This window comes from Camellia sinensis, chromosome 11 (assembly GCF_055761805.1).
Source record: "Camellia sinensis isolate YWXY chromosome 11, ASM5576180v1, whole genome shotgun sequence".
NCBI lineage: Eukaryota > Viridiplantae > Streptophyta > Magnoliopsida > Ericales > Theaceae > Camellia > Camellia sinensis.
In genome coordinates this window covers 31,729,919-31,746,008 of record NC_138971.1, presented here as the reverse complement: position 1 = coordinate 31,746,008, position 16,090 = coordinate 31,729,919, and the positions used below count along the sequence as shown (strand labels likewise).

The 16,090-nt window shown below is 37.6% G+C and overlaps 2 protein-coding genes across 2 annotated transcripts; one reads left to right on the top strand and one right to left on the bottom strand.

Annotated features, from left to right (window-relative positions):
• The first annotated feature begins 9,177 nt into the window (after positions 1-9,177).
• On the top strand, positions 9,178-9,981 carry LOC145802234 (uncharacterized). The gene has a single exon (XM_082894916.1). The coding sequence runs from the start codon at positions 9,178-9,180 to the stop codon at positions 9,979-9,981; it is 804 nt and encodes a 267-aa protein (XP_082751042.1).
• A 1,066-nt stretch (positions 9,982-11,047) lies between these two features.
• On the bottom strand, positions 11,048-15,768 carry LOC114272550 (pleiotropic drug resistance protein 3-like). Its single transcript, XM_082894915.1, has 8 exons — positions 15,682-15,768; positions 14,598-14,618; positions 13,616-13,767; positions 12,685-12,769; positions 12,160-12,319; positions 11,984-12,060; positions 11,855-11,908; positions 11,048-11,101 (listed from the first exon to the last, which is right to left on the bottom strand). The coding sequence occupies exons 1-8, from the start codon at positions 15,766-15,768 to the stop codon at positions 11,048-11,050; spliced, it is 690 nt and encodes a 229-aa protein (XP_082751041.1).
• Between the last annotated feature and the right edge of the window lie 322 nt (positions 15,769-16,090).

Here is a 16,090-nt window from a genome sequence, read left to right as displayed (position 1 = left end):
GCCAATGCCCTGGCTAACCTGGCTAGTATAATGAAATCATGGGAGGCAAGGACAATAATGGTTGATTATTTGTCAGGCCTAAGTGTGGAACCACTAATTACAGAGTATAAAGCAATATGTGTTGAGATGGGTCCAAGTTGGATGGATGCAATAGTGATGTTTCTTAGTGACGGCAAACTGTCGGATGATCACAAAGAGGCGCATAAGACTAGACAGAAGTCGGCAAGGTTTAGCCTAATAGCAGAAGAACATCTCTACAGAAGGTCTTTTACTAGTCCCCTTTTGAGGTGTGTGCATCCTTCCCAGGTTGAAGACTTCTTGTATGAAATACATGAAGGGGTATGTGGCAGCCATACTGGGGGCAGATCACTTGCTTATAGCGCCATTACTCAGGGGTACTGGTGGCCCTACATGCAGAAAGATGCTGAAGCCTACGTTAGAAAGTGCGAGAAGTGTCAAAGGTTTGCACCCTTGATACATCAACCAGCAGCAGATTTGAACCCAGTATCCAGCCCTTAGCCATTTGTCTAGTGGGGCATGGATCTTGTTGGACAACTACCCCAAGCAACTGGGCAAATGAAGTTTCTTCTAGTAGCAACGGATTACTTCACAAAATGGGTAGAAGCTGAGCCCCTTGCAAAGATTCGAGATATTGATGTGAAGAACTTCATATGGAAGAACATCATTACCAGGTTTGGGATTCTAAGGGCAATAATAGCAGACAATGGCACATAGTTTGACAGTGAGTTAATCAAAAGCCTCTGTGTAAAGTACAAAATCAAGAACTATTACTCTACTCCAAGTTTCCCTCAGAGTAATGGTCAGGCAGGAGCATCTAATAAGACAATCTTGGATGGGATCAAAAAGAGGCTGGAAGCAACGAAAGGAAAATGTGTGGAGGAGTTGCTCAATGTACTCTGGGCATATTGGACTACGTCGAGAAGATCAACTGGGGAGACTTCATTTGCCATGGCTTACCTCATCTTGAGTGGATTCTTCTTCTCCAAGAGCCATGAGACACAGGTTGGCTACTCCATCATTTTCTCCCCAAATGGCTTTCTTTTTGCTACTGTCCATAATTGAAAGTTCATGAGCCATGAGTGAGGCTAGGAGTTCTTTAATGCCTAATTTTGTCAGGTCTTTTACTTCTTGAATAGCTGTAACATTAGCTTCCCATTCATTTGGCAAAGATCTAAGTATTTTTCTTACAAGCTCATCATTAGTATAAGATTTACCAAGAGATTTTAGAGTATTAATAATATTGGTAAATTTATAAAAACATCTCAAAAATAGATTCAAATGATTCCATAGTAAAAAGTTCATAATCATGAATAAGCATGTCAATCCATGACTCTTTTATTTGGCTAGTTCTTTCATAGGTGATTTCAAGTTTATCCCAAATCTCTTTAGCAGTAATACACCCAAAAATTCTATTGTACTTATCTGCATCTAGTCCACACACAAGAATAAGCTTGGCTTTAGCATTGCCTTGAAGGAGTTTATAATCACGCTCATCAAATTCATCCTTAAGTTTAGGCACACTGATATGGTCTACTACCTTGGTAGGGATTTTAGGACCTTTAGTGATAATGAGTCACAAAGCATAATTGATAGCTTGAAGATACAAAGTCATTTTTTCTTTCCAATGAATGTAATTATTACCATCAAAGAGAGGTGGCCTATTGCTAGCTTGTCCTATAGCAGAGTAAGTAGAATACATGGTTGTTATTGATCAAAAACTCAAGATTGTTAAATCTAAACAAGAGCCCCAGGCTCTGATACTAATTGTTACCCAAAAAACAACCTAAGAGAGGGAGTGAATTAGCTTTTTACAAATTAAAATTAATAATACCCTAATAAAATTAACTACTAGTACAACAAATTATTAACAAGCACAATGATGAACTTAGCAGTAAATGATCAAGCAAAATAACAATGAAGTATAACTAACATACAGGGTAAATCAAATGATTAGCACATGAATATTAGATAAATATAGCAGTAGTAGGAAAGTAAAGAGATTAGGGAAGAGGAGACAAACAGATTTATAGTGGTTCGACTGCAACCAAGCCTACATCCACTCCTCAAGCTTCACTTGAGATTTTCCACTATCTTCTAGCTTCACAGGGTGCTAGCAACCTTTTCATAGATGGAGCAATCCTCCACAGATTTTACACAGACTTTCTAAGTCAAGAACACTAAGTGTACTACACTCTTACAAGGTTGAAAAGAAGGTGTTTTTGCTTTCACAGAAAGCTACAATAATTATCTCTCAAAAATAGATATAAAAATGAAACTCTGGTTTTTCTGTAAACCTCACACAAGAAAGATGAGCTTAATGCTATAAGGCTCAGTGTATAATTTCTGAGAGAGGATGTAAACAAAAATTGAAGAACACTTCTCAGAGAATTTTTCAGAGAATAGATGTGAGTGATTATAGATCAAAGAATATTTTTTGGTTTTTTTTGTAACTTGTTTACATTAAAGGCTTTGATATATATAATGAAACTTATAGCCGTTTATAGCCGTCGTATTCATTTGAATTTATAGCCGTTTATAGCCATTGTACTCCATCATTACTAATTTGAATATCTTCCACTCCATCATTACAAATTTGAATATCTTCCACTTGAACCTTTTGAACCTTTTGGCCTACTGCTGTGCTGGGCTGTTTGAACCTTTGTTTTGGACTGTTTGAACTCCTGATTTAATCAAATATTAAATACATTCTAACAATATTTAGGATAAAGGTTTAGGTGAGAAATAATGGGACAAAATAAATTTTGATTCTATTTTTCTTTTTCAAATAAATTAAAATATAATTAAATAAATCATCAAAATAAATTTTGGATTCTATTTTTCTCTTTCAAATAAATTAAAATATAATTAAATAAATCATCAAAATAAATAAGTCTAACATATATGGTTAATGTGAACATAAGTAATTAAATAAATCATCAAAATAAATAAGTCTAACATATATGGTTAATGTGAACTTAAGTAAAACTTAGGTTCACATTAGGGGGCAGAGAGTTAGAGAATGATGAATAAACTTAAAAGTTAAAAGTTTGAGAGCTTGGGACTTGTTTAAATTTTTTTAAAAAAATTTCAAGCTGGAATTGGCTTAACACTTGTTGAAATTCTAGGAAAATTCACAGGTTGAAGTTAGCCGAGGTAATATTGCAAAAAGTATCCGAGATACATATTACCCAAGGTAACCAACTAGGTTGTCCAAGCTTGGAAAGGGTGAAGTCTTGAAAGAAGATAGCATATGAAAGTAAAAAAGCAATACTGAATAACACTTGTAAAATATTTTGGTATTTTTAAAGTGTTAGGTGAGGTATTCCAATGGTTGGCCAAGGAAAACATTCAAGGTTTATATTCGAGATATCACATCCTGAAGTTACTATGCAGTTAAGGCATACAAAAATATTCTAAGTATGAAAGTAGTAAACTTGCATAGAAGAGAAGAAGGTATGCATTTCAACACTTGGAAGAAAAAATAAGACTTGCATTCAGAGAAGAAATTTTTGTTTAGATACAAAAAGACACTTCGGCCTGACATAAGAGATTACTTGTTCATCTACAAAGACAAAAGGGGCACATCGGCCAAATATAAAACTAAACATTGTTGAAACAAAATAGAGGTACAACTGAAAGAAGGAAATTCTAAGTGCCGGTGGCATGGGCATCAGTCTTAGATTGCTCAACTTCGGCTGTTGGAACTGCATCAGCCTCGGTTGGCAGTGTTGCATTCTTCTCCGCCTCTATCTCGACATCTATTTTGAGTAGAGTTTGATCCAAACTCTTCTTGGTTGTACCTCAGCCTCCGAAGTGGTTAGTCTAGGAGAGGTGCCCTTGGAAGCCTAGTCATCCTCCTCATCTTGAGTCAAGTCAAGAACATGTTCATTTAGGATGGGGGACTTGACATTAGGGGCAGCCTCTTCCTCTTCTTCGTCGGCATCATCCTCGTCGGTTTCTTCACCAGAGTACTTGGGCTCTGGAGGGAAAGGCTCTTGAAGTTGATTGATGTCTCGAAGGTCGGAGTCCATTGAGATAGATAACTTGTTAAGCGCCGCCGTCCAACCAAGGTAATAACCTCGGTTGCAAGCCAGGTTGACTTACTCTTTGTACTGGTCACGGACAGCGGCCTGCCCCTCTTCGTAAGCCTTTTCATCGACCGCCTTGAACTCCGCTTCCTTTGAGCCAAGGGCTTTTTGAAGCTTATCTTCTAAATCAACTGTCTTGGCCTTGGCAGCCTCAAGATCGGCTCTAACGGCCTCGGCTTTAACATCGGCCATTTTTGCTTTTTCCTCAGCTAAGTTCTAAGCAGCCTTGGAAGCCTTGGTTTGATCCAGCAAAGCTCGATTGTTAGCTTCAGTATGATTAAATGAGGTGAGGCGTTTGGCAACTTCGTTAGTCTTCTTTGCCAACTCCTTCCTTTCATCTCAGTCTTGATCGCGTATGAATGAGCATGTTGGATAGCCTGCAAGAAGTAAAACAGATTAGTAAAATTTGACTAAGTATAAAAAGACTATGAAAGAGTAAATAAAAAGGATTACCAAGACTGAGTATTGCATTATTAGGCCGAAGTTTTCGTACTCTTGAAGATCGGCCATATAATTCATGTCCTATGGAAGGAGAACGGCCGTTGACAAGGCGGTGCCGACCTCCACATCCTTGATCGCGCTATCACCAGCCATCAAGGGTCTGTCCTCCACCATGACCTCGGGTTACAGGGAAAGCTGCTACCTTCAGGATAGTCGGACCTCGGCTTCTTGGCCGGTGGGGTGTTGGGTGATGGGGCCTCGGCTGGCCTCTTATCGGCAGAAGAAGTGCTCTTTCCAGCCTCGGCTAATTTGGAGATTGGTACAGTGTCCTCAAAATCAATCTGAGTCACTGTAGCCTTAGCCTTAGCCTTTTTGACCCTCTTTGGCTTAGGCTTGGATTGAGAAGGAGAAGAGGAGGACTACACAGTCATTACCTCCAAGATGTTGGCTAGAAGGTCCTAAACAACTTCTAGTTTGCGGCCCATCTCATCAGCAGCAGAAACAACTGTTACTTTGGTGCCAAAATGTACTCCTAGAAGTGCGATTGGAGGATTGGCTAGATCGTAAGCCGATGCCTCAGGGTCTTGGCGTTTGCGGCTGCGAGTTCTGTCGACAGGAGCAAAAATTGGAACTCGGCGTCGGCGTCGGCGTTGGCGCTGGGATGGAGGAATTAGTTGAGGGGCTGAAGTAGATAGTTGCTCAACTGGGTTAAAGGTGGAGGCCTGATCTGGCCTTAGAGATGAAGTTGTTGGTGAAGTTGTGGCAGAATGAGGGGTCTTACTTTGGCGTGGAATGTTAGGTAGGGCCGACTTGTATGTTAGAATGTAATTCAGTAGAATAGGGGTCTTTCGTTTCTGCACAGGGAGATCTAAGAGCTTCTTTAAATCTCGGCTGCGAACGAATGATTGCCGAAATCCCTTCGCTAGCTGAGGAAGAACTGTAGAAAACAAAGAGCAAACATTAAAAGAGACGAATAAACTAGCAAGCCTTAATCAAAATGAAATTTTAATATGAATGACTAAGTCTTACCATTACCCTCTTTAAAAACTGTTCGGCTCAGAGGATAGAGATGGAGGTCATCATTAGGTGAAAACTCCCAGTTGCCCGAGACGATAAAGTAATCATCTCCAATACCCTTGTTGGAGTCTGGGAGGTCGGTTATTAGTTTGAAGGCGGTGGATATGGGCTTAAGGTAGTTTATGTAGCCTTTTTCGGACTTAAGGCCACACATGCTATATCAGAATTGGATGTCTGCTAGAGTGATCCTAGCTTTTTCTCGGTATGCTAGTTCTGTTATGCCATTGATAACCCTATATGAGTTTATGGCCAGTTGCATTCGGTTGAGTTTGTAATAATGGAGAGGAAACTGAAGTCCACATTCGATAAAGGCAACCACTGGGAAGGCATGGAGTTCTATTCGGCATAATAGAGTCCTCCTCCCCAGCAAGCCTAAGCTGGACATCGGCTGGAATGGAAAACTCCCTTCTAAAGTGTTCAAGTTCTTCTGGGGTATCTACCCTCCACCAAAACATACCCATTATCTCGGCCTAGAGTGTTTTGGGATGAATATCAGAGAGAAGAAAATGGTAGGGATTGATAACCTCAGCTAAAACCAAAATTGGAATTGGGGCAAATGTTTTTGAAGATCTAGGGAGGATTTGTTTCAATTATCCTAGAGATCGTGATTTCTATCAAAACCCAAAACTTAAGTCTATACGGAAACAAGAATCAAAGGCAAGAATCTAGAACCAAGTCAACAAAAAACAAAAGAAAAAAAAAAACATGATTCAGAGTCAAGAAAGCAACATTTTTTCAAAGAAACACTGAGTAGGTGTGTGCGGATGTGCAAAGGCCAAAAACAGTAACAAAAATTATTATAGCTTCAAACCTATGAACACTACGTACGTGTGTACGAGAATCATGAACCGTGTGAATAGACACAAGGACATATTAAACAGCATGAATCACAGACAGATATGAGATTCAAAATACAATAGGGATTCAAGAACAAACACTGATTTGCAATAGCAACAAATAGCATGTAAACATATAACAGATTTAAAACATGTCAAAGGAATAGTGAAAGGTTGAAAATGGAGGAAATTAGTGGCTTACCAAGGAAACAAACGTCGGGATGAGTATCACCAGAGTCAGATGACGTGAATGGTCATAAACAAATGATGAAAAGATCACCGGATGAGGTAATCAGAACAGTTGCAGCAGAGCTTGAAAGCTTGAACAATGGCGGTTTAAGAGAGAGGCGCTAAAGAGAGAAAATTTCGAGGCAAAATGAATACTCAAAAGTGAAGAGATGGAGAGAGAGGGAGAAGTTTTGTCGAAATTGTGAAAAGACGGCAAACCATAATGAATACGCCTTGGATGACGTGCCTGTCAGGCAGCATACGCAAAAGCGACGCGACCTGATAGCGCGTGTCAGGTTCAAACCAATGAGGGAGCGACGCGTGGAGAAAACAGTTGAGTAAACCGTGCGTGACAGCTCATATGCAGATCAAACTCTTGGAGTTCTTGATTTAATGAAGTAAAAACCTCGGCTAGAGGAGCGATCTCGGTTAAGGAACTTGAAGAACTTAGTTCTTGGCTCTTGGTCATTGATAAAGTAGACTACAGTGTCTTGGTCATATGAAGCCGACGAGTGATGATCTCGATCGTGATGGATAGAGTAAGCCTTAGCCGGTGTGCTATGTGGACAAACGATGTAGGTTCCATCACCTCAAGTTGCCGAGGTAATAGAACTTAGGGGGCAGTTGTGGGGACATATTTTGAGAGTGACAGCACATGGCTAAGGTGATGCCGAAGTATCAGCCGAGGTGCCACTTGGTGTGGTCATGATTCCGAGGTGATCTCGGCTAGGCTGAGGTTGTCCGCGGGGATGTCGAAATCCGAGATGAGCGAATAAAAGACAAGAGTCCTAGAACAGAGGAGGATCTCAGTCTGGATAAAGATAGAGCTCTTAGGAAGTTTATCCCTATTTAGCTAAGAGTCCAAGATGAGCATTGAGCCAAAGTCCATTGAAGCTAGGCTTCTACAGGGATCAGGTTAGTGCTGACTATAAAAGTAAGGCACCTTCATGGGTCTAAGGTATGTGTTTTTATGCTTTGTCTAGTGAGTTAAGCACTATTTGTTATCTTTGAGAGATAGTGACCACTGACTTGATCGTCGGAGTGCCCCCGGGTGGACGAACCACTGCCAGACTCTTATCTTTCTGTGACAGGTTGTTCAGGCTTAATCTATTTTGCCGGTGCTCTCCTACTGAGTATTCCTTGTTTGGTTGTGTGGTCAGAAATCAACACCCACAGTGAGGTTCTTCAGGGAACTTAATTCATTTTATTACATTTTAATATTTATATACAAAACTTGTGAAACTTGTGAAGTTTTTGCATGAGATAGCTTGAAAATGTCTTGGTACACTAATAGCCCAGGTCAACTATCTCTCTCTCTAGATTATTGTTTTGCAGGTCCTCTAGAAAGAACAAAGCCGATCACAGATAAGCGAAAGGCTAATAATATTGCTCGCCTTCAACCTTTTATTTATTTTTATTTTTTATTTTTTATAGAAGGAACAGCTTCTTGTTTACAATCCATAAATGGGTCTCTGGTTTCTTTCTTAAATGGGTCTCTAGTTTCTCTCTTTAGAAAGCAGGTCCAAGCAAAGCAAATGGAGTTACTCAATAGTGAAACGCATGCCACCACATTTATCCGAAGAAAGAAATCACGGCCATGCCGAACAAATGTCGAAGATCGCCACTACTATAAGCATGGGAATACATATTGCGGCTTGAAAGCAACTTGACAACTCCTTAGCAGCCTCCCTTGCCGACAAGATGAATTACCTTCCAAGTGTTTCGGCAAGCTGAAAGTCGAACAAAGCTTTATATGCCCCGACGATCTAACTTTGGGGAGCGGTTAATTCAATGAAGAAGATGACATGAATCAACTTTACAATCTGTGACAGAGCAATCACCTATGATCAACATCATTGTTAATTCCGAAGAACTTTTGTAAAACAAATTTTGAACAAAGCTTTTGCTTGGACCAACCAACATGATGCATGCTAAATTTATACCATTTCCATGAAAGGAGCAACAACATATTTCTCTCATTCAATAACACTTGTTGAAGAATGATTCAAAGTCTAACTCAGTCTCTTCGGGTTGTTAGTAGTGTCCGTATTTTTCTCAGTTTGTTTAGTCAATTGGGTAGTTGCTATTGTTGCTAATATTATGCTAGTGGTTGTAGTGGGTTTCGATAGTGACTTAGTGGTCCGTAAAATTCTGTTTGATTGTTTTGGTTGTAAGCCTATATATAGGCACATTTGCTTCAGTATTTTTGGAATTGAATAAGATGACCCAAAAGTTTAGACTTTTTATATTTCTTTGCCTCTATTTTCTTTGTTTTTGCCTCTATTTTAGTGTTAATTCATTTTTATCTCCAACAAATTTGATATCAAAGCTTAGTTGAGAGAGTGAGAAGAGAGGGTAAACACGTGAGTCGAGTAAAACACCTAAGAGGAAAACCAATGGCCAGCAACAACAATGCAATGATTGCTGCACAACCACTCATTCCTATCATTATGGGAGAAGGCTATGGATTCTAGAGTATCTGAATGATGACTCTATTCAAATCTCAAGATCTTTGGGATTTGGTAGAACAAGGCTACGCAGATCCTGATGAAGAAACAAGATTGAAGGAGAATAAGAAGAAAGATTCGAAGGCGTTGGTGATTATTCAGCAGGCTGTTCATGGCAGCATTTTCTCACGAATTACAGCCGCAACTACATCAAAGCAAGCTTGGTCAACTCTGCAGAAGGAGTTTCAAGTTGATGCAAAAGTTATCGTGGTGAAAATGAAATCACTACGACGTGACTTTGAAACCTTGTACATGAAGAGTGGAGAATCAATTGCTGATTTACTGTCTCAGGTAATGACAATAGTCAGTCAAATGCGATTGTACAACGAGAAGATTTCTGATGAAATGGTTGTTGCAAAGGTACTGAGAAGCTTGACTCCAAAATTTGATCACGTTGTTGCTGCTATAGAAGAATCTAAGGATTTGTTAGTTTTTTCCTTTGATGAGCTGATGGGATCCTTGCAAGCACATGAGACAAGAATTAATCGATCACTTGAAAAGAATGAAGAAAAGGCATTTCAAGTGAAGAACATAGTCACCAAAGCTACAGAAAATGATAGTTCGACAAGCAGAGGTTGTGGAAGAGGAGGATTCTGTGGTCGTGGTTGTGGTCATGGTAACGGAAGAGGCAGAGGTCGCTTCGACAGGCAACGGCAGTCCGGTGAGCAAAGAAATAACAAGAATGGTGTTCAATGCTATCATTGTAAGAAGTATGGTCATATAAAAGCTGATTGTTGGTACAAAGATCAGCAAGTGAATTATGCAGCAGAAAATGGAGAATAAAGTAGTAAGCTTTTTATGACTCATTTTGATCCTAACAATAAGTCAAGCGATGTGTGGTTCGTAGACAGCGGTTGTTCGAATCATATGACAGGGATGAAATCCTTGTTCAAAGAGCTTGATGAGACGCAGAAGTTGAAGGTGTAGCTTGGAAATGCCAAAGAAATGCAAGTTAAAAGGAAAAGTACAGTGGGCATTAAAACTACCCATGGTAACGTAAAGCTCTTACATAATGTTCATTTTGTACCTGATTTGGGATATAATTTGCTAAGTGTTGGGTAATTAATGGCTGCGGGATATTCCATCTTATTTGAAAATGATGCATGTGTTATTAAAGACAAGCACTCAGGCCATACGTTGAGTAATATTAACATGACTCAAAACAAAATGTTCCCATTGGAAGTTTCAAGCATGGAGAATTTTGTCTTTACTGCTAGTGGGAAAGATGACTCGAAGCTATGGCATTTACGATACGGGCATCTCAACATCAAGGGTCTAAAATTGCTAAATGAAAGAGGCATGGTTTTTGGACTACCGAAAATTGGTTCCATTGAACACTACTAAAAAAAGTACTTTTTGCGACCGCTATAAACCGTCGCAAATAATAAAAATACAGTCGCAAAAGACCTTTTGCAACTGCCCATGCGACGGCAAATGGGGGTCGCGAATGTGGGGGTGGCAAATACTTTTTGCGACCGCAAAATAGCAGTCGCAAACTATTTGCGACCACCTAACTTACTTATGGCGACTGATATTTTGCAGTCGCAAAAAAGTTTAAAAAATTCCTACAATATATTAGCAACCATCTTGTTACTGTCGCAAAAAATTTGAAAAAAAAAAAAAAAACATAAAAATGTGGCGTTAAGCAATAGCAATGGCCCAAACACAATCTATTAAGCACCAACAAGAAACATAACAATGTAACGTTCACAAACAACAATTGTCACTATTCATGAGGAGTCTCAGGAGCCTTATTAATCCATTAAGCTTCAAATAAAACCAAATAACTAGTTTCAAACAAAGCACAAAATACTATTTGAAAAACTCCATGCCAAGTGAAGATGTTCAACTAAAGAGGCCAAGTTAAAATCTCATTCTCCCACTGCTCATTCCACTTCTCAATCTGCAATAATTAATAATAAAAAGGATTAATAGGTGAAGTTGTATTTTTTGCTTATCTATCCATGATTATACAAATTATTTTTATACATAAAACACATAAGTATACATTTGTAAAATAGTAATCAGAGTAAAGAGAGGCTGTAAACTAGCTAAAACAAAAAGTTAGGTGCCACTATATAAAAGTCAACAAAACTTAACCACAATAACACTGACAAAATGTTAATTTTGTATTGTCAAAATCCTATAGGATGTGACAAAAAGAAATAGACATCGTGGGAAAAGAAAAGCATACCAGCATCAGTCGGCTGACTACTTTCATCAAAACTCTGCATTTGAAATATATGATCAGACAAAGTTACCGAAGGAGCAGGTTAGCCCCACTGCATATATAGCATCCTCCATGAGTATCAAAAATGAAGAAATAATCCTTAGAAAGATTAGCAACAAAGTACTTTTCAATTATGTATTTCTAAATTCATGGAGATTATTGTGATGTTAGAATACAATTCAAATTCATGGAGATTATTGTGAATTTAGTAACATCACCAAATTTCAAACAAATTGACAAATCCATTTGACGGATTTTAGCAACAAAGCCAATCTTAAATCTTGAAGCTATCCATAATCTCATTTTCAGCAAAAACTGCACAATAATATAATCGGTACTTCAATAAATTTGCTAAATTAATATCATTATTAAAAATAATTTGCTTTACAACCGACATTGACCCTGCTCTGATTGAAAATAATTTACCTTCAGAATATAATCTGTCTGAAGAGTTCTTTTTTGCCCCTCAATTGAAGTCGCCTGTTAAATACCATTCTCTTTAGGATTTTCAACAGATCTTTTGAAGTAAAATAATCAATTTATAGTTATGGTTACCTTCATGAAGGTGTCAATGTCTATGTCAGGGACAATTCCTGCTTCTTTCTCCCTTTTGCTAACTTCCTTCATAATTTCTTCATTTCCAGATATGTAAGTTAAATCAACTTGTTATGAGGGCAAGTTTACACTAACATGGGATATATATAAATTATGAAAGAGTGAAGGAACCCTACCTGCTCTACTTCCAACACCTTGACAGCGTGCAGAAAAATCTATTATTTCCCTCACAGTCATCTCAGGTTTGTGCAGGTCATATTGGCTTATGTAAGCTGATGTTTTCTGAGGTACAAATTCATCGAGCCTGTAGCTGTTGTAAAAGACTTCCCCCGCAACCTGAAGAAATTAAAAGGATTGCAAATGAAATACATTACAAACATTGTAATGATTGGCTTTTTCAAATTCATGATTGAGATTTTTGTCTATAGAATCCTTATTAATTTGAATATGTTGAAAAGATTGTAATGATACGATTTTTGATAATAATGTTTCTTTGTCGTTTCATATTACTAACTCTCTTCATAATTAGATTGGTTGGCAGAAATTGCCACCATTTATATCTATGCATTAGCACAGTAGTGGTGTCATATGAATGCAATTGTTTGGTGTTTGTCTATAGAGCCCATAAAATTCAAAAAGGTTTTTTTTTTTTTTTCCTTTTAAAATCATGTGATGTGATGTGATATGCTGGGAAAACTAACCTTGACAGACTGGTTTAGTTTTCCTGCTAGAGCCAATAATAAGGTGGTTTTCCCACAGCCTACAGGCCCAAGAAGAAGAGTGAGCCTGCATCCAACAAAATCGTCCATGAACATCAATGATGGACTCTCTCTTCTCACATAAATATGAAATCTTCTCCTGTTCATACTATTTTTTTCAACAATTTTATGCTCATCATCTTGCTAATATTACACAACTTGGTTGAATTGGATCCATAAGACAGCCTAACTTTTCTGTCTTCCCCTGCTACACAAAAATTTTAAGTATATTAAAGAACTGTCATTTTTTCTTCTTGTTTTTGTTTTTGTTTTTGTGTCATTTTTTCACACACACACACACACAGACACAGGGAAGGGAAGGGAAGGGAAGGGAAGGGAAGGGATAGTTTCACTGTGTTATACAAACAAAAGGTTACCAAAGCTATGCCAAAACTAGCTATTAATGAAGGAATTTGCTAGTTCATCAACCTAATGACTGTTTCCAAAAATTGTAATATTGGTATTTTGTCAGGCCATCACTATGTGTTATGATATTCTTTTCTAGTAGTGAATCACCATTACCAAGTCATCACTAACAAAATCAAAATTTCTATAGAATAGCTCATTATCCAGGATGCCTCAAATGTAGAGCTCAGGCGCTAAACAATAAATATTCAATGCAAACATACTGGTGAATTGGTGACAATTTCTATCTAGTTAAAATCAGTCACCATAAGGTCGTCAGGATCCATATTAAGGATTTGTAGAGAAAAATCAGAGAGCGGGGCAATTCAATAACATACAAAAGGACCAAGAAACATGATGCAAATAATTACCACATTATTTGATTCAGAAAAGTAAATTATGTTCCAGGTAACTCCAACTAACATGTAAATAAAGAAATGCAAATGGAGCCAAGTGTTCAAGAGTAAACCTTCCCAAATAAATAGGGCTTCCAAGGAAAATTCTTGACAGGAGTGCAGAAGCAGCAGGTTGAAGCGGATTATAAAGTGCAACCAAAGCAGGTCCGAGGATCTTATTGGACCATGTCAGGAGTCCATAGTTAAGAGCAGATGCAACAATTCCCTGAGAAAACAAACGAATAATAGTTTAAAATCTTTTCTGTAACTTCTCATTTCAACAAGATTCAATTCTGAGTCACAAATGCATCACAAAAAAGTCATTTACAAATAAGGAAATACACGCATCCACATAATCCCATTTTTAGTAAACAACCCACAATTGGATGGAATGAAAACAAAGTGACCAGTCCGACCTTTATTTCCACTAACCAAGCACACCCTAGTAGGTGGTTCAACTATTCACTGGGCTAAAAAAAAATCAAATGGAACTGAAGAGAAATGGTTGTTATGTTTGATTAGATACAGTTCAAAATGTTTTCTGACTTGATTCTACAACACATTTTTCATAGAATTGAAAAAATAAATAAATCAAGCGATGACACCACTTCTCAAAGTCTGACAAAATCATAATTATAACAAAAATCCCAGAGATGAAATGATTTAGCAGAACTAACTAGTGCTGACAAAAGGTAATTAAAAAATTAATCATAAACTAACTGCACATTTCTCTTGCTTAAGAAAGAAAGAAAATGTACTTGTCAGCATATTCATAGAATGTTTTTGAGTCCCTTGAGGCCATTCTCATTCTGCTATTTTGTAGAATTGGAAAGCAGTGACCACAAAATACATTGCATTATATATATATACTATATGAATGAAAACTTAACCGATGGAACCTTGCAATCAAGGGATAAAAATTCCTAGAGAGTATATATTCACATTTAAGATTTTAAGCAATCAATCAATTTCAACTAACTGCTAGCATCAGTGATGAGAGCTCAAAGAATAAGCTCACCATATTATTGAATCCACTGAGCAAGCGCATCCGCAAACCTGAATTTGGCGAGAATTAGTCTACACAGCAATATTGTTAAATCAGGCATCAGCAGCACAAACAACATACTCAGCAAGATATGCGGGCTAGACAACAATGTCTATGTCATTGATTCAAAAGGTCAAATTCTTGGGCTATATCTTGATTACAAAAAAAATTTCAAAAGAATGGGTCACAATGAGATTTCAAAGAACCTCATATCTATATCGATCTAGAAATCAACTCAATTCAACTTAATTCAACAAACAAAGCCTTGCCCTGACTACTTGGGGTGGGTTACAAGAATCCTATTTTGTCAACCTGCTCAATTAAGGACCCCACGAGTTCAACTACAAATCAATCTATGCTATATCCTTTACAAATAAACAAGTGGAGCAGTTTCTCTCTGCGTAAAGGAGTAGAAAGAATAAATTCAGCAGATAGTTAAATGCACTGAGCAGGTTTGATGGCAGACCTGAATTTCACAAGCATTAGTTTTCCAATTACACTAAAAAAGATATACATACAATTTGAGAAAAAGAGAGAAATTATACATACATGAACATTTCTTTTGTGACTACTTTTGTTAAAGCTTATTAGCAGAGACATATATTATTTGATGATTATTAAGGAAATGCAATAAGAAGTGCAAAATAGACAGCAAATAAGATGAATGAAAGACCTCACATATTCTCAAAAGGGATGATCAGTGCTTGTTCATTCAAGCACTTAAAAAAAAAATAACATTAACAAAGTGATATATACATATATATATTTTGTAGGATATATCTCAGGTTTTTACCCTCAGCATCTTCTTTGCCTTCTCAATTTCAAGATGATCAGGATGACTTGCAACCAAAAAAAAAAAAAAAAAAAATTAAAAAGCATTAAACAAATATAATTTCCAAAAACTACATCAAACAAAGTGAAATGATCAACGTAACATAGATAATCAACAGATCTTGAACCTAAATGTTCAGATTATACAGAGCTTAGAATTAGAAATCGAAACTCGAGAGAATCATGTATCTAATTGAGATAATCAAATCATCAACCACAACAGGCAACGTAAATTATAGTTAAAATTCGAATCAAATTGTTTACCTGAATTGAAGCTTGAGTCCGAGCTGAAGCAATCGCAGTCGCAGCAGCGCTTATCGTATCTAGAGCGTTGTTGTTCACGCTTCTCATCTCTGTTTTTTTTTACTCTTTGCTCGATCAAACAATTAACCTAATTTCACTCAACAATTTTCTGCTTCATCGTCGATCAAATCTCGCAGTGGCTGCAACTTTCTCGAGAAAATTCAAAGTGGAAAATCGAATTTCAAGTCGGAAAATGAAATTGAAGATCAGAGAAATAGAGCATGATGAAGAAAGTGAGAGACCGAGAGACAGAGATTCAAACCACTGAAGCTGCGACTATGGTGAGCAAGAGAGAGAGAGAGAGAGTTTGTGAATGTCGTGAGAGTGAAAGGGGCTAGGGCATTGGCATATAAAATAAATAAAAGAAATA